This window comes from Ammodytes marinus, assembly GCF_949987685.1.
Source record: "Ammodytes marinus genome assembly, chromosome: 8".
Classification (NCBI taxonomy): Eukaryota; Metazoa; Chordata; class Actinopteri; order Uranoscopiformes; family Ammodytidae; genus Ammodytes; species Ammodytes marinus.
In genome coordinates this window covers 3513616-3532420 of record NC_137212.1, presented here as the reverse complement: position 1 = coordinate 3532420, position 18805 = coordinate 3513616, and the positions used below count along the sequence as shown (strand labels likewise).

General features: G+C 40.6%; 1 protein-coding gene across 1 annotated transcript; it reads right to left on the bottom strand.

The window, feature by feature from the left end:
* Window positions 1-4779: 4779 nt before the first annotated feature.
* Window positions 4780-18797, bottom strand: LOC307253944 (uncharacterized protein; the record flags this gene model as incomplete). Its single annotated transcript, XM_080032167.1, has 21 exons — window positions 4780-5778; window positions 5887-6009; window positions 6326-6466; window positions 6575-6694; window positions 14409-14552; window positions 14667-14750; window positions 15006-15146; window positions 15255-15371; window positions 15512-15658; window positions 15775-15858; window positions 16114-16254; window positions 16363-16479; window positions 16620-16766; window positions 16883-16966; window positions 17222-17362; window positions 17471-17587; window positions 17728-17874; window positions 17991-18074; window positions 18330-18467; window positions 18576-18692; window positions 18794-18797. The coding sequence occupies 21 exons, from the start codon at window positions 18795-18797 to the stop codon at window positions 5594-5596; spliced, it is 2523 nt and encodes an 840-aa protein (XP_079888293.1). The 3' UTR covers window positions 4780-5593.
* Window positions 18798-18805: the final 8 nt, after the last annotated feature.

Genomic DNA, 18805 nt, shown 5'->3' with positions numbered 1-18805 from the left:
GGCAGGTGTGTAAGGAGGGGACCCGTAGGCTGGAGGAGGACAGAACAGCCAGGAGACAGCAGAAGAGGGACAGGAGGAAAGTTCCTGTGGAGCCCACAGTGTCCACTGACACATTTACATGTCCTACTTGTCAGAGGTTATGTAGGTCTAGGATTGGGTTGTATAGCCACATTAAATCTCATAGATAGATGTGGAAAAATGGGGATGGGTAGTATGGGCAGTGTCACTACCTGGAGCTTACTAGTACGGAGCCTGGGTCTGTTGAAGGTGGCTATGCTATTTTTAGGCTGTGTTAGCCATGTGATAGGATCTGTAGAATCGGCATTGACACTACCTGGAGCTTGTTTGTACAGAGCCTGGGTCTGTTGAAGGTGCGTTGCTGTTTTTAGGCTGTGATAGCCTTGTAGTAGGATAGGATAGGTAGAATCGGCATTGACACTACCTGGAGCTTGTTTGTACAGAGCCTGGGTCTGTTGAAGGTGGCTGTGCTGTTTGGGCTGTGGTAGCCATATGATAGGCTAGGGAAAGTAAAGTAAGTAAGTATGTTTTTGTTTATTTAAAATGTTTTTTTACGAAAAGGTTAAAAGTGGACGTCATCATCGAAATCGATGGACAACCAAGAGAGAGAGAGAGAGCGTGCATGTGTGTGGGTGTGGGTGACACTTCCAAGGAAGTTCTGTAGAACGATTCCTTAGTGTGTGCGGATGAGCAGGTTTTTGGTCCTATACAAATAGGGCGATACATTTTCTACAGAATTTCCTTGGAGTTTCAAACCCTACACACACACACACACACACACACACACACACACACACACACACACACACACACACACACACACACACACACACACACACACTCACGCCCACATACTCCTACAGACACACTTACCTAGGTTGTCTAGACAACTTGTCGTCCTCAGTTTTTTCTCAGAACACGAGCATCATGCCATGGTTAACATGGAGACACAAGCGGTTATTTAGGGTCATCGTTGTCTTTGGGGAAACGCAATCAATTGTTTTGGGACATTTGAGTGTGAAACAAGCTTTAACACACGCGCACACACGCACACGCACGCACGTGCACACACATGCACGCACTCACGCACGCACTCACGCACTCACGCACACACGCACACACGCACACACACACACACACACACACACACACACACACACACACACACACACACACACACACACACACACACACACACACACACACACACACACACACACACACACACACACACACACACACACACACACACACACACACACACACACACACTCACACACACACACACACACACAATATGGTAGTTAAAGGTTGACTATGCAACATTTTCTTAAAAAAATAGGGGGCAGGGGGAGGCTGTGCAGGGGTGCGCGTGGAGCTTTAACTCTGGGAACGCCAATCCCATGCGTTTCCCCCATATCCACCACCGCTGGCTAGATTTTATAGGCAAAGGTGAAAGTCAGGGAAAGTCACATTTTTAAGGTTACATTGCTCTACACCCATATGCAACACAGAATGTAAATTGTGTCCAAATAATGAGAAAGTTACAGGGAAAATTTAACAGAAACAAGTTACTGTGGAATTTTCTGTGACAGTACATCAACAGGGAAATATTTGATCTGTGACTTAACAGTTTCATAAAAGCCTTATATGTAACTTTTTCATATAAATGAATGTTGTTTACATTCAAGCCATCGCCAAACGAGTTGACACAAAGTTGACTATGCATATCAGCTCCACAAAACTCTCTGTATTTCTTATCATTGTTTACAAACTGGTACTGGTGCAGGAGCTCTGGAAAAATCCCAAGAAGAACCCAAGAAATGTTTCAGTTGTTATTTCATATCGCAGATAAACTGGACAAAAGTCAGAATTACTCATGGTGCGACAGAAGTTACGCACTACAGCTTTAGGTAAAAATACAACAACGGCTCAATTGATGTTTGAGCTGTTAACCAGACAACAAACATTGGCATCAAATGAGATGAAAGTGAAATAATATCATCCTACTCTTTACAGTATCTTCCTCTTTGTAACCTGTAAAGTAGTTTAACTTGTAATCTAACTTAGTAGCTTTTTAAAGGTAACTGTGGCAACACTGGTCCTCATGCTGCATATTGATCACTACAACTATTCATTATTATTTCCTGTTTCTGACATCCATGAAGGCTGCCGTCTAGTTTAACATTATTGTGTCGTCCACAGAGGGAGGAGGTCACGATCGCAAACCATTTGTTGGCTGTGTCTCGAGGAACATGTGTGAAGCTGTCGATCCGCTGGGGATCCACTTTGACAATGTAAAATGTTGTGAAAGCAGCTTCTGTAATTCAGCCTGGACCGTCAAACTGAATGTTGTTCTTCTCTTGCTTGGACTCATTTTGCCTTTTGCCTGTTAGAACAAAGTGCAGGGCAAACTAAAGCTTGAACAGCAAAAAAAGGAATTGATTAGATCGTCTGCTACACATCCACCAAATAGGAGAATTGTTTCTATTGATGTTTGTGTCACATGTTGAATGCAGTCAAGTATTCACTCCTCTTTTACCTCTGCTTTGGTGTCCTGAGAACAATATCTAGTTCTTTATATGATCCACTTTCTTCACTATGCTTGTGTACATAGGTACAGAAATGGTAATGTCATGACAATTGGAACGACACTTAAGATGGCGGCGGGGATTCCCCCGAGGGCAAGTGCCTAGGGCAAGTGAACGAGGGCATGTTGAACGGGTATTGGAACGCAGGGCATGTCTAACCCTACATTTTGCACAGTTGTGATGTCACAGTGATGTCACAAATGTTTTTATACTACATAGGATCTCAGAGTTCAGTACACCTTCATATTCCCACTGGTGAAGTAGGCCTTTAATGTTCAAAGTGTTACGATAAAGTGTACGTTATATGAAATAGTTTGGACACACTTTTGATTTGTATTTTTCATGAAGAACAGTGATGTCATTTTACAAACCGTTTTGCGAGCCATTTATTTTTGTATGAATTTATTTTCTTTTTTTTGTAACTGTATACTTCCATAAGGCATGATGTCTAAAAAAGTATTGAATTCAATAAGCAATAAACATTTCTAATTCTCTAAGAATCTGTAAAGGCCATTCATTTCTTCAGCATTTTTGAGCATTTTTTTTGAGCACTTTGTAACTGTCCCTGCGTTCCAAATCACATACTCTTTCTTTTTACTACACTACATACTAAAGTACAGAAGAGTTTTAGGGCCTCAGGAGAGAAAAAAAATCAGGTAAGGAAGATTTTCTTTCATTATGTCGAGAAATGTCAAGAATAAAGACGAATACTCCAAAATGCTATTGGAGTTAGTTGGGCATTTATTTTCAGCATACTTCAATTGACGTGCACATATTGGGACATCCCTAATCTTGCATCTGGCATACTAAATAGTAGGGAAGTATGGGGATTGGAACGCAGGGTGTGTTTTGACAAGTTCTATTTAGTTTATTATTATTAATAAAACAAAACAAAATTGCAGTTATGTACAGTTGCGTTGAGTGTCCATTAGGGAGAGCAGTTTCTCTGTTGATCCAATCTCAGTTAACTCAATATAAGCCTTTGCTGCCCCCAGCTGGTAAACTACAGTCAAACCCTTTTTACTGTTTACTAGTGTTTGCAGGGTCCCATTTCCATACTCATCATCTCAGCTTCATTTCAACCGCTTATCAATTTCCAAACTACACACCAGTATTTATCTTTTATTCACCAAATTGTATTTCTACTTTATTCTAGAGTCATTTCGTCTCTTTTCTTAAAATGCATAATTCATTTTTCATTTTTTCATTTAACTTTTATTTATCCTCGAGAGACCAATTGAGGATATCCTGATTTTTCAGGATAATGAAAAATAAATGTCCGTCTTAACTTAATTTTTTTCTCTACCTTGGACCTAATACACAAAACAATCAGGGGCTTTGCCAGCCATTTTAAATGAGCACTATAACTTTGGTTGTGTCAGAGAGGTGAAAATGTTCTCAATTATATTCTCATATCTCAATAAACAAAATTAAATCACAGGAAAATTGGATCCCTGGAACACCACATTAATGCATTGCGGTCTTCAAGCAGCGAGTTATCTGGCATCATCTCAGATCCATAATTGTGATAAAAAATTATAAAAACCATCAAAACAGACATTGGGAAGGATTTTTATCTGCTCCGCCATTGTAGGCGCATACACATTCACCCATCTGTCGCTCTGCACGTGCACCGGCAGTGAGATGGGTGCCGGTTTGTAGCGTTCTCTCTTCTGATTGTAGGCCTACTGTATATCAGGTGTCGGATACTCAAAAAGTTTATTTGCTGATTACATGCAGAGCGGGTGACTGAGAGACCTGTGTTATGAAACCTGCACACTATATAAGTGATCACTGTAGGAATACAGAGCGATTTAACACTTATATTAACATAAATATATCGCTCACTTCACCTTTGAAGGTGGAGCCTGTGATTCTGGAGAACGCTTGCTTCAAAATCCCTTTTTGTCAAAATCAGTGAATATCTCTCCTCACGATTATTAAAAACTATAATATCTCGTGTTCTTTTGTTCGGATGTATGGAAGGTAAAAAATAAAAGATGACTGGAAAAAGTTTCAGAGTTCTTAGTTGTTGTTTAATGAAGTGAGATCACAGGACAGCGTATGCAGGAGTCAGAGACAGATGAAAAAGTCAAAAAAAGTAATGAGCCTTCTCGACAGCAAGGCTTTTTAACATATCTTGACAAAGTCTAATGATTGGTCTATCGTGTTGTCTTCTATCTTCTCGTCCAATCCTCTTCTTCCTCGCTTTCGACCTGCACTATGCCGACGTAGAATTACGCTCCTGGCCTTGAATGTAACTTGTATCTATGGCTTGGTCAGCTAGGTAAGGTGTTTAACACTAGGCCTTTGCCTAAGATAGATACATCTGTCCCTTCTCTGGCCTTTTCTGGGAAAACATCTATAAAACTTACAAGAAGTTGTGTGCTCTTTCCCTCCCTTCCAACTGTCCCTGCTCAAGGGCCTGAAATGAGAACATTTTAGATCACATGTTATGAATGTATCGATTGTTCAATTGATTATATACGAGTAAATGTAATTAACATATGGTTGGCTATAACATCATATGATATTGGAATTATTTTTCCTTACACGATCCGCTACCTGTCGAAAATATATAAATGAATTATGAATCTTAAATTCATTATTTGAGAACGAGGCAGACTAACCAGGAACCATCTAAACTCAACATGCTTAAGGAAAGTTTTATTATGGTGGTGAAAACATGTTACAGTATCAAAGACAGAACGCTCAGTATTCAGTTTTCATCCAAAATATTTGATTTAAAGTATGGCACATTACGTTACATTCAACTAATACAGGATGAGCATGCACACAGGCATAGTGTAGAAAGTGGATCATATAAAGAGCTAGATATTGTTCTCAGTAGACCAAAGCAGAGCTAAAAGAAGAGTGAATATTTGACTTAATTCATCAACATGACTAGAAAAACTGCAAATATATGTAGCAGACGATCTAATCCACTAATTTGTTCATCTTTTCAAGCTTTAGTTTGCCCTGCTCTAAGTTCCTAAGGCAATTGGCAAAATGAGTCCGAGCAAAAGAAGAACAACATTCAGTTTGACGGTCCAGGCTGAATTACAGAAGCTGCTTTCACAACATGTTACATTGGTAGATCCGTTCTGAGCCACGTTAGCTTCACAGATGTTCCTTGCGACACAGCCATCTCTTCTTACACCTTCTCCCGCTGTGGAAGACACAATAATGTTTAACTTGACAGCAGTCTTAAGGGATGTCAGAAACAGGAGGTTACGATGAATGGTTGTAGTGATCAATAAGCAGCATGAGGACTCACCAATCCCACTGATGCAGCGGTCCTGGATTCCCACACATTGTACTGTCTCGTTACAGACAAGACTGTTATCGTCTTCACAGTTGGCGAAACACTCAAGGCCTTTTTCTTTTTGAACATCAGGGACTGAAACACAACAGGAGACATGTCTGATACAGTAGGATTCAAAGTCACGGCAAAACATTTCCCATTTCTCATTCTGTTATTGTTCTGTTTGAGCTGTAGTAACACTGAAGAGCTCCAACTGCACTACGAGTGTCAAGAAACCAGACCAATTTCTTATTTATATTTCTAAAGATGGATATTGGTAGCCATCTTTGATTTAAGCCACACCATTATATTCAAAACATCAATATTTCAAATCCAGTTGATTCCTCACACAGTACTGGCTTAAAATAGAAGTGAAAATAATATTATACAGCAATTGAGTGAAATGTATGACCTTCTTCAATTGTGACGGTCCTTGCTGAATTACAGAAGCTGCCTTCACAACATGTTACATTGGTGAATCCGATCCCAGCCGTGTTACCAGCTTCACAGATGTTCCTTGAGACACAGCCAACAAATCTTACACCTTCTCTCTCTGTGGAAGACACAATAATGTTAACCTAGACTGCAGTCTTAATGGATGTCAGAAACAGGGGATTACGATGAATGGTTGTAGTGATCAATATGCAGCATGAGGACTCACTTCTCCCACTGAAGCAGCGGTCCTCGATTCCCTCACATCCTACTGTCCTGTCACAGACGGGACTGAGAGGGTTTTCACAGGTGAAACACTGAAGGCCGTTTTCTCTTCGAACATCAGGGTCTGAAACACAACAGGAGACATGTCAGATACAGTGGCCCTCATTTATCAACCGTGCGTAGACCAGAAAAGTGGGTGTACGCACATTTCCACGCAAACCTCGGCATTTATCAATATGGACGTGATCGTAGGATACACTCAAATCCCACGCCAGCTCTCAGCTCGTGTACGCAAGTTTGTAAACAGCATGGACTCGCAGTGCAGGCTGTGCCGGGTAGCCGATGACTTTGTTGGACAATTATTAGAAGATAATACAAATGCAGTGTTTGCTCAGACCGAAATAAAGATATTACAGTTTTTTGCGATTGCTAAACCACAGTGGGCACAACTGGAACGACAAGTGCAAAACTCTAACAACAGTATGCACAGCAGCGGTTCATTCGGACCAAACTGTAGCTCGTTTTTCATTGCTTAAACACAATTTTCAAAACTCTAGGCAAGGCAAGGCAAGGCAAGTTTATTTATATAGCACAATTCAGACACAAGGCCACTCAAAGTGCTTTACAGGGGCAAGATTAGAATACATAAAATACATTATAAAACATTTAAAATCGAATAAAAGAAGCAAATAAAATAAAAATTGCAGGTTAAAATGGAAACACATTATAAAACATTTAAAAGCAAATAAAAGAAGCAAATAAAATAAAAATTGCAGGTTAAAATGGAAACAAAAAAGTCTTCAGACTCGATTTAAAAGAACTGAGAGTTGCAGCAGACCTCAAGTTCTCTGGGAGTTTGTTCCAGATTTTTGGTGCATAATAACTAAAAGCTGCTTCTCCTTGTTTAGTCCTAACTCTAGGAACTGTAAGTAGACCTGTCCCAGACGACCTAAGGGCTCTGGACGGTTCATAACGTATCAGCATATCAGTAATGTATTTTGGCCCTAAACCATTTAGTGCTTTATAAACCAACATCAGTATTTTGAAATCAATTCTTTGAGTGACAGGAAGCCAGTGTAAAGATCTCAGAACTGGGGTAATGTGATCCACTTTTTTGGTCCTAGTGAGGACTCGAGCAGCAGCGTTCTGAATTAGCTGAAGCTGTCTGATAGATTTTTTTGGAAGGCCAGCAAGGACACTGTTACAGTAGTCAAGTCTACTAAAGATAAATGCATGGATAAGTGCACACCTATCTCATGGCTTAACCACAGCCTGCTAGGGTTGCTGGACGGGTCCCGGGATTTCGGGATTCCCGTGAAATGAGTCAGTCCGGGAGTACCGGAAATTAGGGCTGCACAATATATCGAATTTTCATCGCGATGACGATATTGGCTTCCCACGATGACGTGTACATGAATGTGCGATATTGTAAATGTGTGCTCAGCTGCGAAGCAAATCAATCCCTCCTCAAACCACTCGCTGATCATGTGCCTGTTCATGCTCCAACCTGGCAACCCCAGGTTCCCCGAGAGCTGTCAATCAAAGTCCAGTGGCTCCGCCCCCAAAGTGTGAACAATTTTCTGCCCGCATAGACAGAAAGCACTCCAAGAGCCGCGCGAAGAAGCAAGCAAGCTGCTGCTGCTTATCGCGCGAGCGAGAGCAGACATCTGCGCTTGTGAAATCACATACATCCCCTTGTTAGTCTCTTTTTTTGTGTGGGACCGGATTTATAACCCATTATTACATGACACTTTGCCAGGTCTGTTATCCAGCCAGACAGACCGCTGTCAAGAGTATAATGTATAGCGAACGGGTCACCTAAGGACCTACGTCATAGTTTTGATGGCTAGACGTCCACAAACAGGGCTACTCGTTCAGAAAACAATGGAATACTTTTTCAACACGTCTTTGCATGTATCAGGAGAGCAGGGAACACAGGAGTCATGGTTAATGTCCGACAGGACTCCAGCAAGACGACGTGAGTACGTTTTGCTTCAGGCTGCAGCCCGCCATGTAAATGTTCGGCAGTCATTTTCTCCGTGAATTGTTATAGATTTTGGGGAATAATGCTTTGTTAGCTAGATGGAGCTCTGGTTAAGCATGTTGGCCGATTACATTTACTGTTTGTACAGTGTGCGAGTCTTGAGTTGTGTTAGCAAAACAGTAGCTCTGTGACTAACAGCTGAGCCGGAGCCTTCAGTCAGCTGAAGCAGTCTAGCTGGGCGAGTAGACTATTCCACCGTTGCTAGTTCGTATCCTTGGTCGTTCCTATTTGCTGGCGTATTGAACTACGTTTTCATTACATAAGAACCTAGTGGGTTTGCAATGACTATTCCAGTTATTAGACAAGCTCCCAGGGTTGCTAATAACTCCATACAGTCAGTGCCTCAGCGTACACACGACCTGAAGCGAAGATGAAACCTCGCGTTGGGAGTAAAGGCATGAGAGGCAGCAACATTTAACTAACGTGTTGCTGAGTGTTACCTGCCACTTCCCGTCTCCGTCCTTTCAAATTAAATTCCGACATAGTAGAGCCATATAGGTTGTGATTTATTTTGACAGGGCGCAGCTCATAATATAGCCTACTTATTTTAGTTATACATTGTGGGCACAATTTTATTTAGTTCAAAATCAAGTTTTATACACATCCATCATGCAGGTACAATGAATGGAGTAAAATATTTTATATTTTTGCTTTTAGGAGATGCAATGAGGTCAGGTGAGGAAACAAAGATGTGTTATTCAACAGAAATGTAGCACAAGGAAAAGTTAAAGCAGTGCTCTGTTGATTTGATTTTGAGTAAAGTTTTGGTGCAATATTTTGATTTATATTTTCTTTGTGGAAATGCATTGACTTCAGGTAAATATTTATTATATTTATGCAAATATATGTACATTATCAGTAATATTGCATAGCCGATCACATGGATATGAAAGCGCTGTTATGTTTACGTGACAATCCAATAAAAATATTTTACTCACTACAATTACTGAATAATCGTGGTAAAATATCGTGATATCAATATTGACCAAAATAATCGTGATAATCATTTTGGGCAATATCGTGCAGCCCTACCGGAAATTGGCCGCGGGACCCGTCCTCCCGTTTTTTATTATTTTTTTCGTTTTTTTTGAGGGGGGATATTTTTTTTAATAAGCTAAAATGAATAAAACAAAGGCTACACAATATTTTGTGTGAAATGTATTTTTTAGACAGGCAGGCATACGAAATACCAGCGCCTCTACAATACTGAAAGTGCTGTGTCCGAGGAAGAGTCTGATGATACCCAAGAATATGCGTATCAGCCAGAGCCAAGCGAGCAGACGATGACCCAGAGCTTTACTGCACATCTGCAGCAGGCAGTCATTAGCCTCGTTAGAGATGTCGCCGTCTTGCTCAGACCTGCGCAATTATGACGCTCGGCTTGCTGAGCGCACAGCATTTTTGTTGTGCGCTCAGCAAGACGGGCTTCATAGTTGCGCAGGTCTGAGCAAGACGGCTCCAAGTCGAACGAGGCTAATGACTGCATGCAATGTCCCGAGCCAGACCAGAGGTATGGGAATGACCTCCACAAAATAATTTCAAACGAGTTTGCGCTCTTCGGGGCAACGAAAGAGCGACCCAAACACCTGCAGCAGCTCTACTCAGCACTTTCCACCATACAGCCGACGTCCGTGGAAGAAAGAGCGTTCTCGGTGTGCGGTCAGTTCGTGACAAAGCTCAGAAACAGGCTGAGCAGTGTTTCTTGAAGTCACACTTCATGAAAGTAAAAGAAAGGAAAGCTGGAAAGTAATCTTGCTTAGCGTGTCAGTTTGAATAGGCTGTTAGTTCTGTCATGTCTTATTTCACGTTAAGAGCAATCGGTAGTGCATTTTTTGTTATTTGCCTATCCTTTGGAAAATATTCAATTTAAACTGATTTCGTTCATAGAAATAAAAATAGATTGTTTGAAATACATTTGTTCGCCAAACACCGTTTTTTGGCCATGTTTTGATATTGAACCTCTGTGAAACATTTTTCGTATTTTCTTCATAAAAACACCGTTTTCAATAGGCCTATTTAACTTCTGGAAAATATTTTGCCTAATTTGAATGGCTTTTCTTCATGTTATTTAAGTAGAAATAAAACGTGATGTAGCCTTGTTCTGCTGCATTTATTTATCTATTGGCATTGATTTAGTCCCATTAAAGTAGTATTAAAGGGCAATAATGGTTTCAACGGGAAATCCCGGGAGGAGCTCTGAAATCCCGGGATTTGAAAAGGGGCCATTTCGGGAAATTTCAGCAACCCTACAGCCTGCACAACAATGTGGATTTCCAGCACTTTTTTCAAATGCTAACACACTGCTGCCACAACTGTAAACCACACATTCAAAACAGAATTAATCCCTTTCAAACACTGCGGATTGCAATTTCAACTCAAACACTAAGATGTCTTGTTTTAGACTTGTTAGTGAACATATATACAGTAAAAAGGGAAAGCTCAAAAATATATATTTTTTTGGAAATGGACCCAGGAAGACAGGTTGTTGGAGGTAGAAGTGTGGCAGTGAGAGTGTGGATGTGTGGAGGAAGACCTAGAAGACATAGAGCTGTAATGTCTGATGAAATACAGTAAGGGCAACACTGATAGACCCTGTTGTGAATCATGGTCTCGCATTGAGAGAGGCAGGGTTGAGAGTGCAACCCAATCTGCAAAAATCTAAAGGTGCATCTGTAATACGAATTTTCCAGTAAACAAACAGCTTAGATTTGCCTTTCCTTACAGTAAATGACAACATTACAGGAATTGATTTCTGTATTACAATTATAGAATATTTACTCAGATAAATACTACATTTGGAAATGTTTTCAATAAAATATACAAAATGTGTATCTATTGAAGCAAACTTCTGATTTTCATTTATTTTTGTTTTCCTAAAAAAACTGGTAGGGGAGAACGGGGTAATTTGTCACATGGGTTGGATGTCACATTCGTTATATCTCGCCACCAGAGCGCGCTAGCTCTGAAATGTTGATATAAAAAAGGTCCAGAATTGGGATCAGAGGTCACATACATAGACTTCCTTGGAGGAAGACAGCTGCATTTCAGGTGAGAGGATGTTTTGTGTTTTTCATGTCAAATTCAAAATATTTTGCTTCTCAGTATTTTTCTTCTAGGCTTTTACACAATGGGTTTATAACAAAACACTTGTTACCCTCAGAAAGTGTGAAGGGTAAACTATAGTTTAGATTGTGGTTAGCAAGCTAATTAGTTGTCAGATGGTTGTTGGCCTTGATGCTAGCAAGAAATTCAAGTTGGGGTTGGTCGTCAAATTTTTGGGGGGGTTGGTTGTCACATGTTATCTCAAGGCTGCAGCCAGAAAAGGAACCCAATAACGAAAGAAATTGTCAAGCTGTATCCTCACTGACACCCCAGAGAAGGAAAGAATAGAGCAGGAAAAGGCAGCTAGCAAGCAAAAGAAAAAAGGGCAACAAAATCAAAACAACCCAGTGCATCCCAAACTAGACCAGCTGCCAAGGCTACAGAACGTTATGTAGGCCTATTTGTCAACTTGACAATGCAATTAAACATTCAAATTTGGTTCTGCCTCCTTGCCTTCTTTTTAAGATTTTTCCCATTAAGATAACATTGTGACAAACAACCCCATAGTGTGTGACAACCGACCCCTTGATTTTGGTATTTTCGTATGCCTGCCTGTCTAAAAAATACATTTCACACAAAATATTGTGTAGCCTTTGTTTTATTCATTTTAGCTTATTAAAAAAAATATCCCCCCTCAAAAAAAACGAAAAAAATAAAAAAAAACGGGAGGACGGGTCCCGCGGCCAATTTCCGGTACTCCCGGACTGACTCATTTCACGGGAATCCCGAAATCCCGGGACCCGTCCAGCAACCCTAGCAGGCTGTGGTTAAGCCATGAGATAGGTGTGCACTTATCCATGCATTTATCTTTAGTAGACTTGACTACTGTAACAGTGTCCTTGCTGGCCTTCCAAAAAAATCTATCAGACAGCTTCAGCTAATTCAGAACGCTGCTGCTCGAGTCCTCACTAGGACCAAAAAAGTGGATCACATTACCCCAGTTCTGAGATCTTTACACTGGCTTCCTGTCACTCAAAGAATTGATTTCAAAATACTGATGTTGGTTTATAAAGCACTAAATGGTTTAGGGCCAAAATACATTACTGATATGCTGATACGTTATGAACCGTCCAGAGCCCTTAGGTCGGGGTCCGGGGGTATGCCCCCCCGGGAGATTTTTTTAACCTTTTTAAAGTGAAATGCATGAATCTGGTGCACTTTGAGAGGAAAATTAAGAGGCTAAATCTGAGAAATCTTGTGTGAACAAATAATTTGGAGACACTGGGTCAGATGAATTAGAAGCTATTGAAGAAGGACACATGGATTTTCCATAAAAATATTAATATAAAATAAAATATTATGGGTTGGGCTTGGAGCTCTTTTTCTTTTACGGGACATATTTCTCTGTAATATAGTGAATGCATTTAAATGCAGTGTGAGGAACGACGCAGAAGAACTCTGTTATCCAGCTACTGTATCTTTTTTTCCACAGACAAGGCTGACATAGGCTATATACTATACATGGGCATGGGCAACTGAGGGCAGCCCCATTTCCAATTGTTTTTAAATAAACTCAATACACACTGTGCATGGATGTGAACGTGACATGATCAGATAATTTCGGATTTCCTCCGAGATGAACTGATTACATTTTTAGGCTATTAATTATCTAGACCAAAACATTTTATTCCTTTTTTAATATCAAACACACAAACTAAAAAAAAAAAAACTAAAAAAAAAAAAAAAATATTTTTTTTAGGCGGCCCCCCAGGCAGTCGGGGGCCCTAAGCGGCAGCTTAGTTCGCTTATGCCTCGGGCCGGCTCTGGAAATGGCGACATATAATTGTAGGCCTACATGCTGTTTTATAGCATTTGAGCAATAGCCTACTGATGTAAACCTAAAATGCAAAATCCTCAGCTGGAGATCGTTTGTTGTCAACACCAACGCTGTTGACCGCAGCAGTTATTTCCTTCCTAACTGCTGCCATCTGTCGTTCTGGGTGGTAGGATGGCCTAGAGGTAAGGTGGCCGACCAGTAACCATGAGGTCGCTGGTTCGATCCCCGGCACCAGACAGGAGGGTGTTAGTTGTAAAACTAGCAGAGGCTGGTATTGTGTCTACGGTGCCCACCATCTCTACCATTGTGTCCTTGAGCAAGACACTTAACCCCAAAACTGCTCCAGGGGCGCTGTACTGTGGCTGACCCTGCGCTCTGACCCCCTCCGAAGTGTGGTAACTTGAGAGGGGATATGCGAAAAGATGAATTTCAATGTGCCTCGTCAACTGACAAATAAAGATAACTTAACTTAACTTCTTTGATGCCGCTTGTAATGCTCCGAAATGAAACTCTTTTTTTTCTACTTTCGCTGTTATTCTGTCAATTTCTACTTCAGAGAAGTTCCTCTTCTGTGCTGTAATTCGCATATCCATGTTGTAAAACCTCTGGGCGAGGCCTCTAAACAGAGAAAATATAGGGGCGTGGTACGATCGTTTTCAGCCGCTGCATTTATCAATAATGGCCTGGCGTACGCTGAGATTGGCGAGATACGACTGTTTGATAAATCCCACGCGATACCTGGCGTAGGGAGGTATTAGCGCCAGAATCTGCACCAGTTTCCATGCAAGTTTGATATATGAGGGCCAGTAGGATTCAAAGTCACGGCAAAACATTTCCCATTTCTCATTGGAGTCTGATACATGAATCTCAATTCCTTTCTCACACATTAACACAAATGCTTCTTGCTTTACTTACAGGGCAGATCTTGGTTGTTGCAGAGATCTGTGTTGCAGCAGTGAGTAGTCTGGATGAGGTTACTGAAACCAAAGTTGTATGAAATTGTCTGATTCAAGCAGCCTGGCGGCGAACAACCCCTGGACCTAGCGGTTGCTCCTTTGACTGAAAATCAATGTGTGATTACAAATCTTAATAAATAAAAATAAAAATAGCAACAAATGCTATTGAGAAATCTCAGAAAAAAGTTATAGGACAACACAAAATGTTTACACTTACATCTACTGGCAGTTGTTATACAGGATGCATTGGGCTCACAGGTTGTTGTACTGGTAATGTCATCGTAACACTCAAGAGCTCCACCTGCACCAAGAAAAAACATTTATCGTCAAATATTGATGACAAGCTGAACAATGACATAATTGATTCGAGTGTCAAGAAACCAGACCAATTTCTTATTTATATTTCTAAAGATGGATATTGGTAGCCATCTTTGATTTAAGCCACACCATTATATTCAAAACATCAATATTTCAAATCCAGTTGATTCCTCACACAGTACTGGCTTAAAATAGCAGTGAAAATAATATTATACAGCAATTGAGTGAAATGTAAGACCTTCTTCAATTGTGACGGTCCTTGCTGAATTACAGAAGCTACTTTCACAACATGTTACATTGGTGAATCCGATCTTAGCCGCGTTACCAGCTTCACACAGGTTCCTTGAGACACAGCCAACAAATCTTACACCATCTCCCGCTGTGGAAGACACAATAATGTTAACCTAGACTGCAGTCTCAAGGGATGTCAGAAACAGGAAATTACGATGAATAGTTGTAGTGATCAATATGCAATATGAGGACTCACTTCTCCCACTCATGCAGCGGTCCTCGATTCCCACACATTGTACTGTCTTGTTACAGACGGAACTGCCATAGTCTTCACAGGCGAAACACTGAAGGCCGTTTTCATTTGCATCAGGGTCTGAAACACATCAGGAGACATGTCAGAAACAGTAGGATTCAAAGTCACGGCAAAACATTTCCCATTTCTCATTGGAGTCTGATACGTGAATCTCAATTCCTTTCTCACACATTAAAACAAAGGCTTCTTGCTTTACTTACAGGGCAGATCTTGGTTGTTGCAGAGATCTGTGTTGCAGCAGTGAGTAGTCTGGATGAAGTAACTGAAGCCAACGCTGTATGAAATTGTCTGATTCAAGCAGCCTGGCGGCGAACAACCCCTGTCCCTAGAGGGTCCACTTCCGGCGACTGAAAATCAATGTGTGATTATAAATGTTAATAAATAAAAATAAAAATAGCAACAACTGCTATTGAGAAATCTCAGAAAAAAGTTATAGGACACAACATAAAATGTTTACACTTACGTCTTATGGCAACTGATCTACAGGATGCATTAGGCTGACAGGTTGTTATTCTGTTGAAGCTGTCGTAACACTCAAGAGCTCCACCTGCACCAAGAAAAAACATTTATCGTCAAATATTGATGACAAGCTGAACAAGGACATAATTGATTCGAGTGTCAAGAAACCAGACCAATTTCTTATTTATATTTCTAAAGATGGATATTGGTAGCCATCTTTGATTTAAGCCACACCATTATATTCAAAACATCAATATTTCAAATCCAGTTGATTCCTCACACAGTACTGGCTTAAAATAGCAGTGAAAATAATATTATACAGCAATTGAGTGAAATGTAAGACCTTCTTCAATTGTGACGGTCCTTGCTGAATTACAGAAGCTACTTTCACAACATGTTACATTGGTGAATCCGATCTTAGCCGCGTTACCAGCTTCACACAGGTTCCTTGAGACACAGCCAACAAATCTTACACCATCTCCCGCTGTGGAAGACACAATAATGTTAACCTAGACTGCAGTCTCAAGGGATGTCAGAAACAGGAAATTACGATGAATAGTTGTAGTGATCAATATGCAATATGAGGACTCACTTCTCCCACTCATGCAGCGGTCCTCGATTCCCACACATTGTACTGTCTTGTTACAGACGGAACTGCCATAGTCTTCACAGGCGAAACACTGAAGGCCGTTTTCATTTGCATCAGGGTCTGAAACACATCAGGAGACATGTCAGAAACAGTAGGATTCAAAGTCACGGCAAAACATTTCCCATTTCTCATTGGAGTCTGATACGTGAATCTCAATTCCTTTCTCACACATTAAAACAAAGGCTTCTTGCTTTACTTACAGGGCAGATCTTGGTTGTTGCAGAGATCTGTGTTGCAGCAGTGAGTAGTCTGGATGAAGTAACTGAAGCCAACGCTGTATGAAATTGTCTGATTCAAGCAGCCTGGCGGCGAACAACCCCTGTCCCTAGAGGGTCCACTTCCGGCGACTGAAAATCAATGTGTGATTATAAATGTTAATAAATAAAAATAAAAATAGCAACAACTGCTATTGAGAAATCTCAGAAAAAAGTTATAGGACACAACATAAAATGTTTACACTTACGTCTTATGGCAACTGATCTACAGGATGCATTAGGCTGACAGGTTGTTATTCTGTTGAAGCTGTCGTAACACTCAAGAGCTCCACCTGCACCAAGAAAAAACATTTATCGTCAAATATTGATGACAAGCTGAACAAGGACATAATTGATTCGAGTGTCAAGAAACCAGACCAATTTCTTATTTATATTTCTAAAGATGGATATTGGTAGCCATCTTTGATTTAAGCCACACCATTATATTCAAAACATCAATATTTCAAATCCAGTTGATTCCTCACACAGTACTGGCTTAAAATAGCAGTGAAAATAATATTATACAGCAATTGAGTGAAATGTATGACCTTCTTCAATTGTGACGGTCCTTGCTGAATTACAGAAGCTGCCTTCACAACATGTTACATTGGTGAATCCGATCTTAGCCGCGTTACCAGCTTCACACAGGTTCCTTGAGACACAGCCAACAAATCTTACACCATCTCCCGCTGTGGAAGACACAATAATGTTAACCTAGACTGCAGTCTCAAGGGATGTCAGAAACAGGAAATTACGATGAATAGTTGTAGTGATCAATATGCAATATGAGGACTCACTTCTCCCACTCATGCAGCGGTCCTCGATTCCCACACATTGTACTGTCTTGTTACAGACGGAACTGCCATAGTCTTCACAGGCGAAACACTGAAGGCCGTTTTCATTTGCATCAGGGTCTGAAACACATCAGGAGACATGTCAGAAACAGTAGGATTCAAAGTCACGGCAAAACATTTCCCATTTCTCATTGGAGTCTGATACGTGAATCTCAATTCCTTTCTCACACATTAAAACAAAGGCTTCTTGCTTTACTTACAGGGCAGATCTTGGTTGTTGCACAGATCTGTGTTGCAGCAGTGAGTAGTCTGGATGAAGTAACTGAAGCCAACGCTGTATGAAATTGTCTGATTCAAGCAGCCTGGCGGCGAACAACCCCTGTCCCTAGAGGGTCCACTTCCGGCGACTGAAAATCAATGTGTGATTATAAATGTTAATAAATAAAAATAAAAATAGCAACAACTGCTATTGAGAAATCTCAGAAAAAAGTTATAGGACACAACATAAAATGTTTACACTTACGTCTTATGGCAACTGATCTACAGGATGCATTAGGCTGACAGGTTGTTATTCTGTTGAAGCTGTCGTAACACTCAAGAGCTCCACCTGCACCAAGAAAAAACATTTATCGTCAAATATTGATGACAAGCTGAACAAGGACATAATTGATTCGAGTGTCAAGAAACCAGACCAATTTCTTATTTATATTTCTAAAGATGGATATTGGTAGCCATCTTTGATTTAAGCCACACCATTATATTCAAAACATCAATATTTCAAATCCAGTTGATTCCTCACACAGTACTGGCTTAAAATAGCAGTGAAAATAATATTATACAGCAATTGAGTGAAATGTATGACCTTCTTCAATTGTGACGGTCCTTGCTGAATTACAGAAGCTGCCTTCACAACATGTTACATTGGTTAATCCGTTCTCAGCCGCGTTACCAGCTTCACACAGGTTCCTTGAGACACAGCCATCTATTCTTACACCTCCCCCTGTGGAAGACACAATAATGTTAACCTAGACTGCAGTCTCAAGGGATGTCAGAAACAGGAGATTACAATGAATAGTTGTAGTGATCAATATGCAATATGAGGACTCACCAATCCCACTGAAGCAGCGGTCCTCGATTCCCAAACATTGTACTGTCTTGTTACAGACGGAACTGCCATAGTTTTCACAGGTGAAACACTGAAGGCCGTTTTCTCTTTGAACAGGGTCTGAAACACAACAGGAGACATGTCAGATACAGTTGGATTCAAAGTCACGGCAAAACATTTCTCATTGGAGTCTGATACATGAATCTCAATTCCTTTCTCACACATTAACAGAA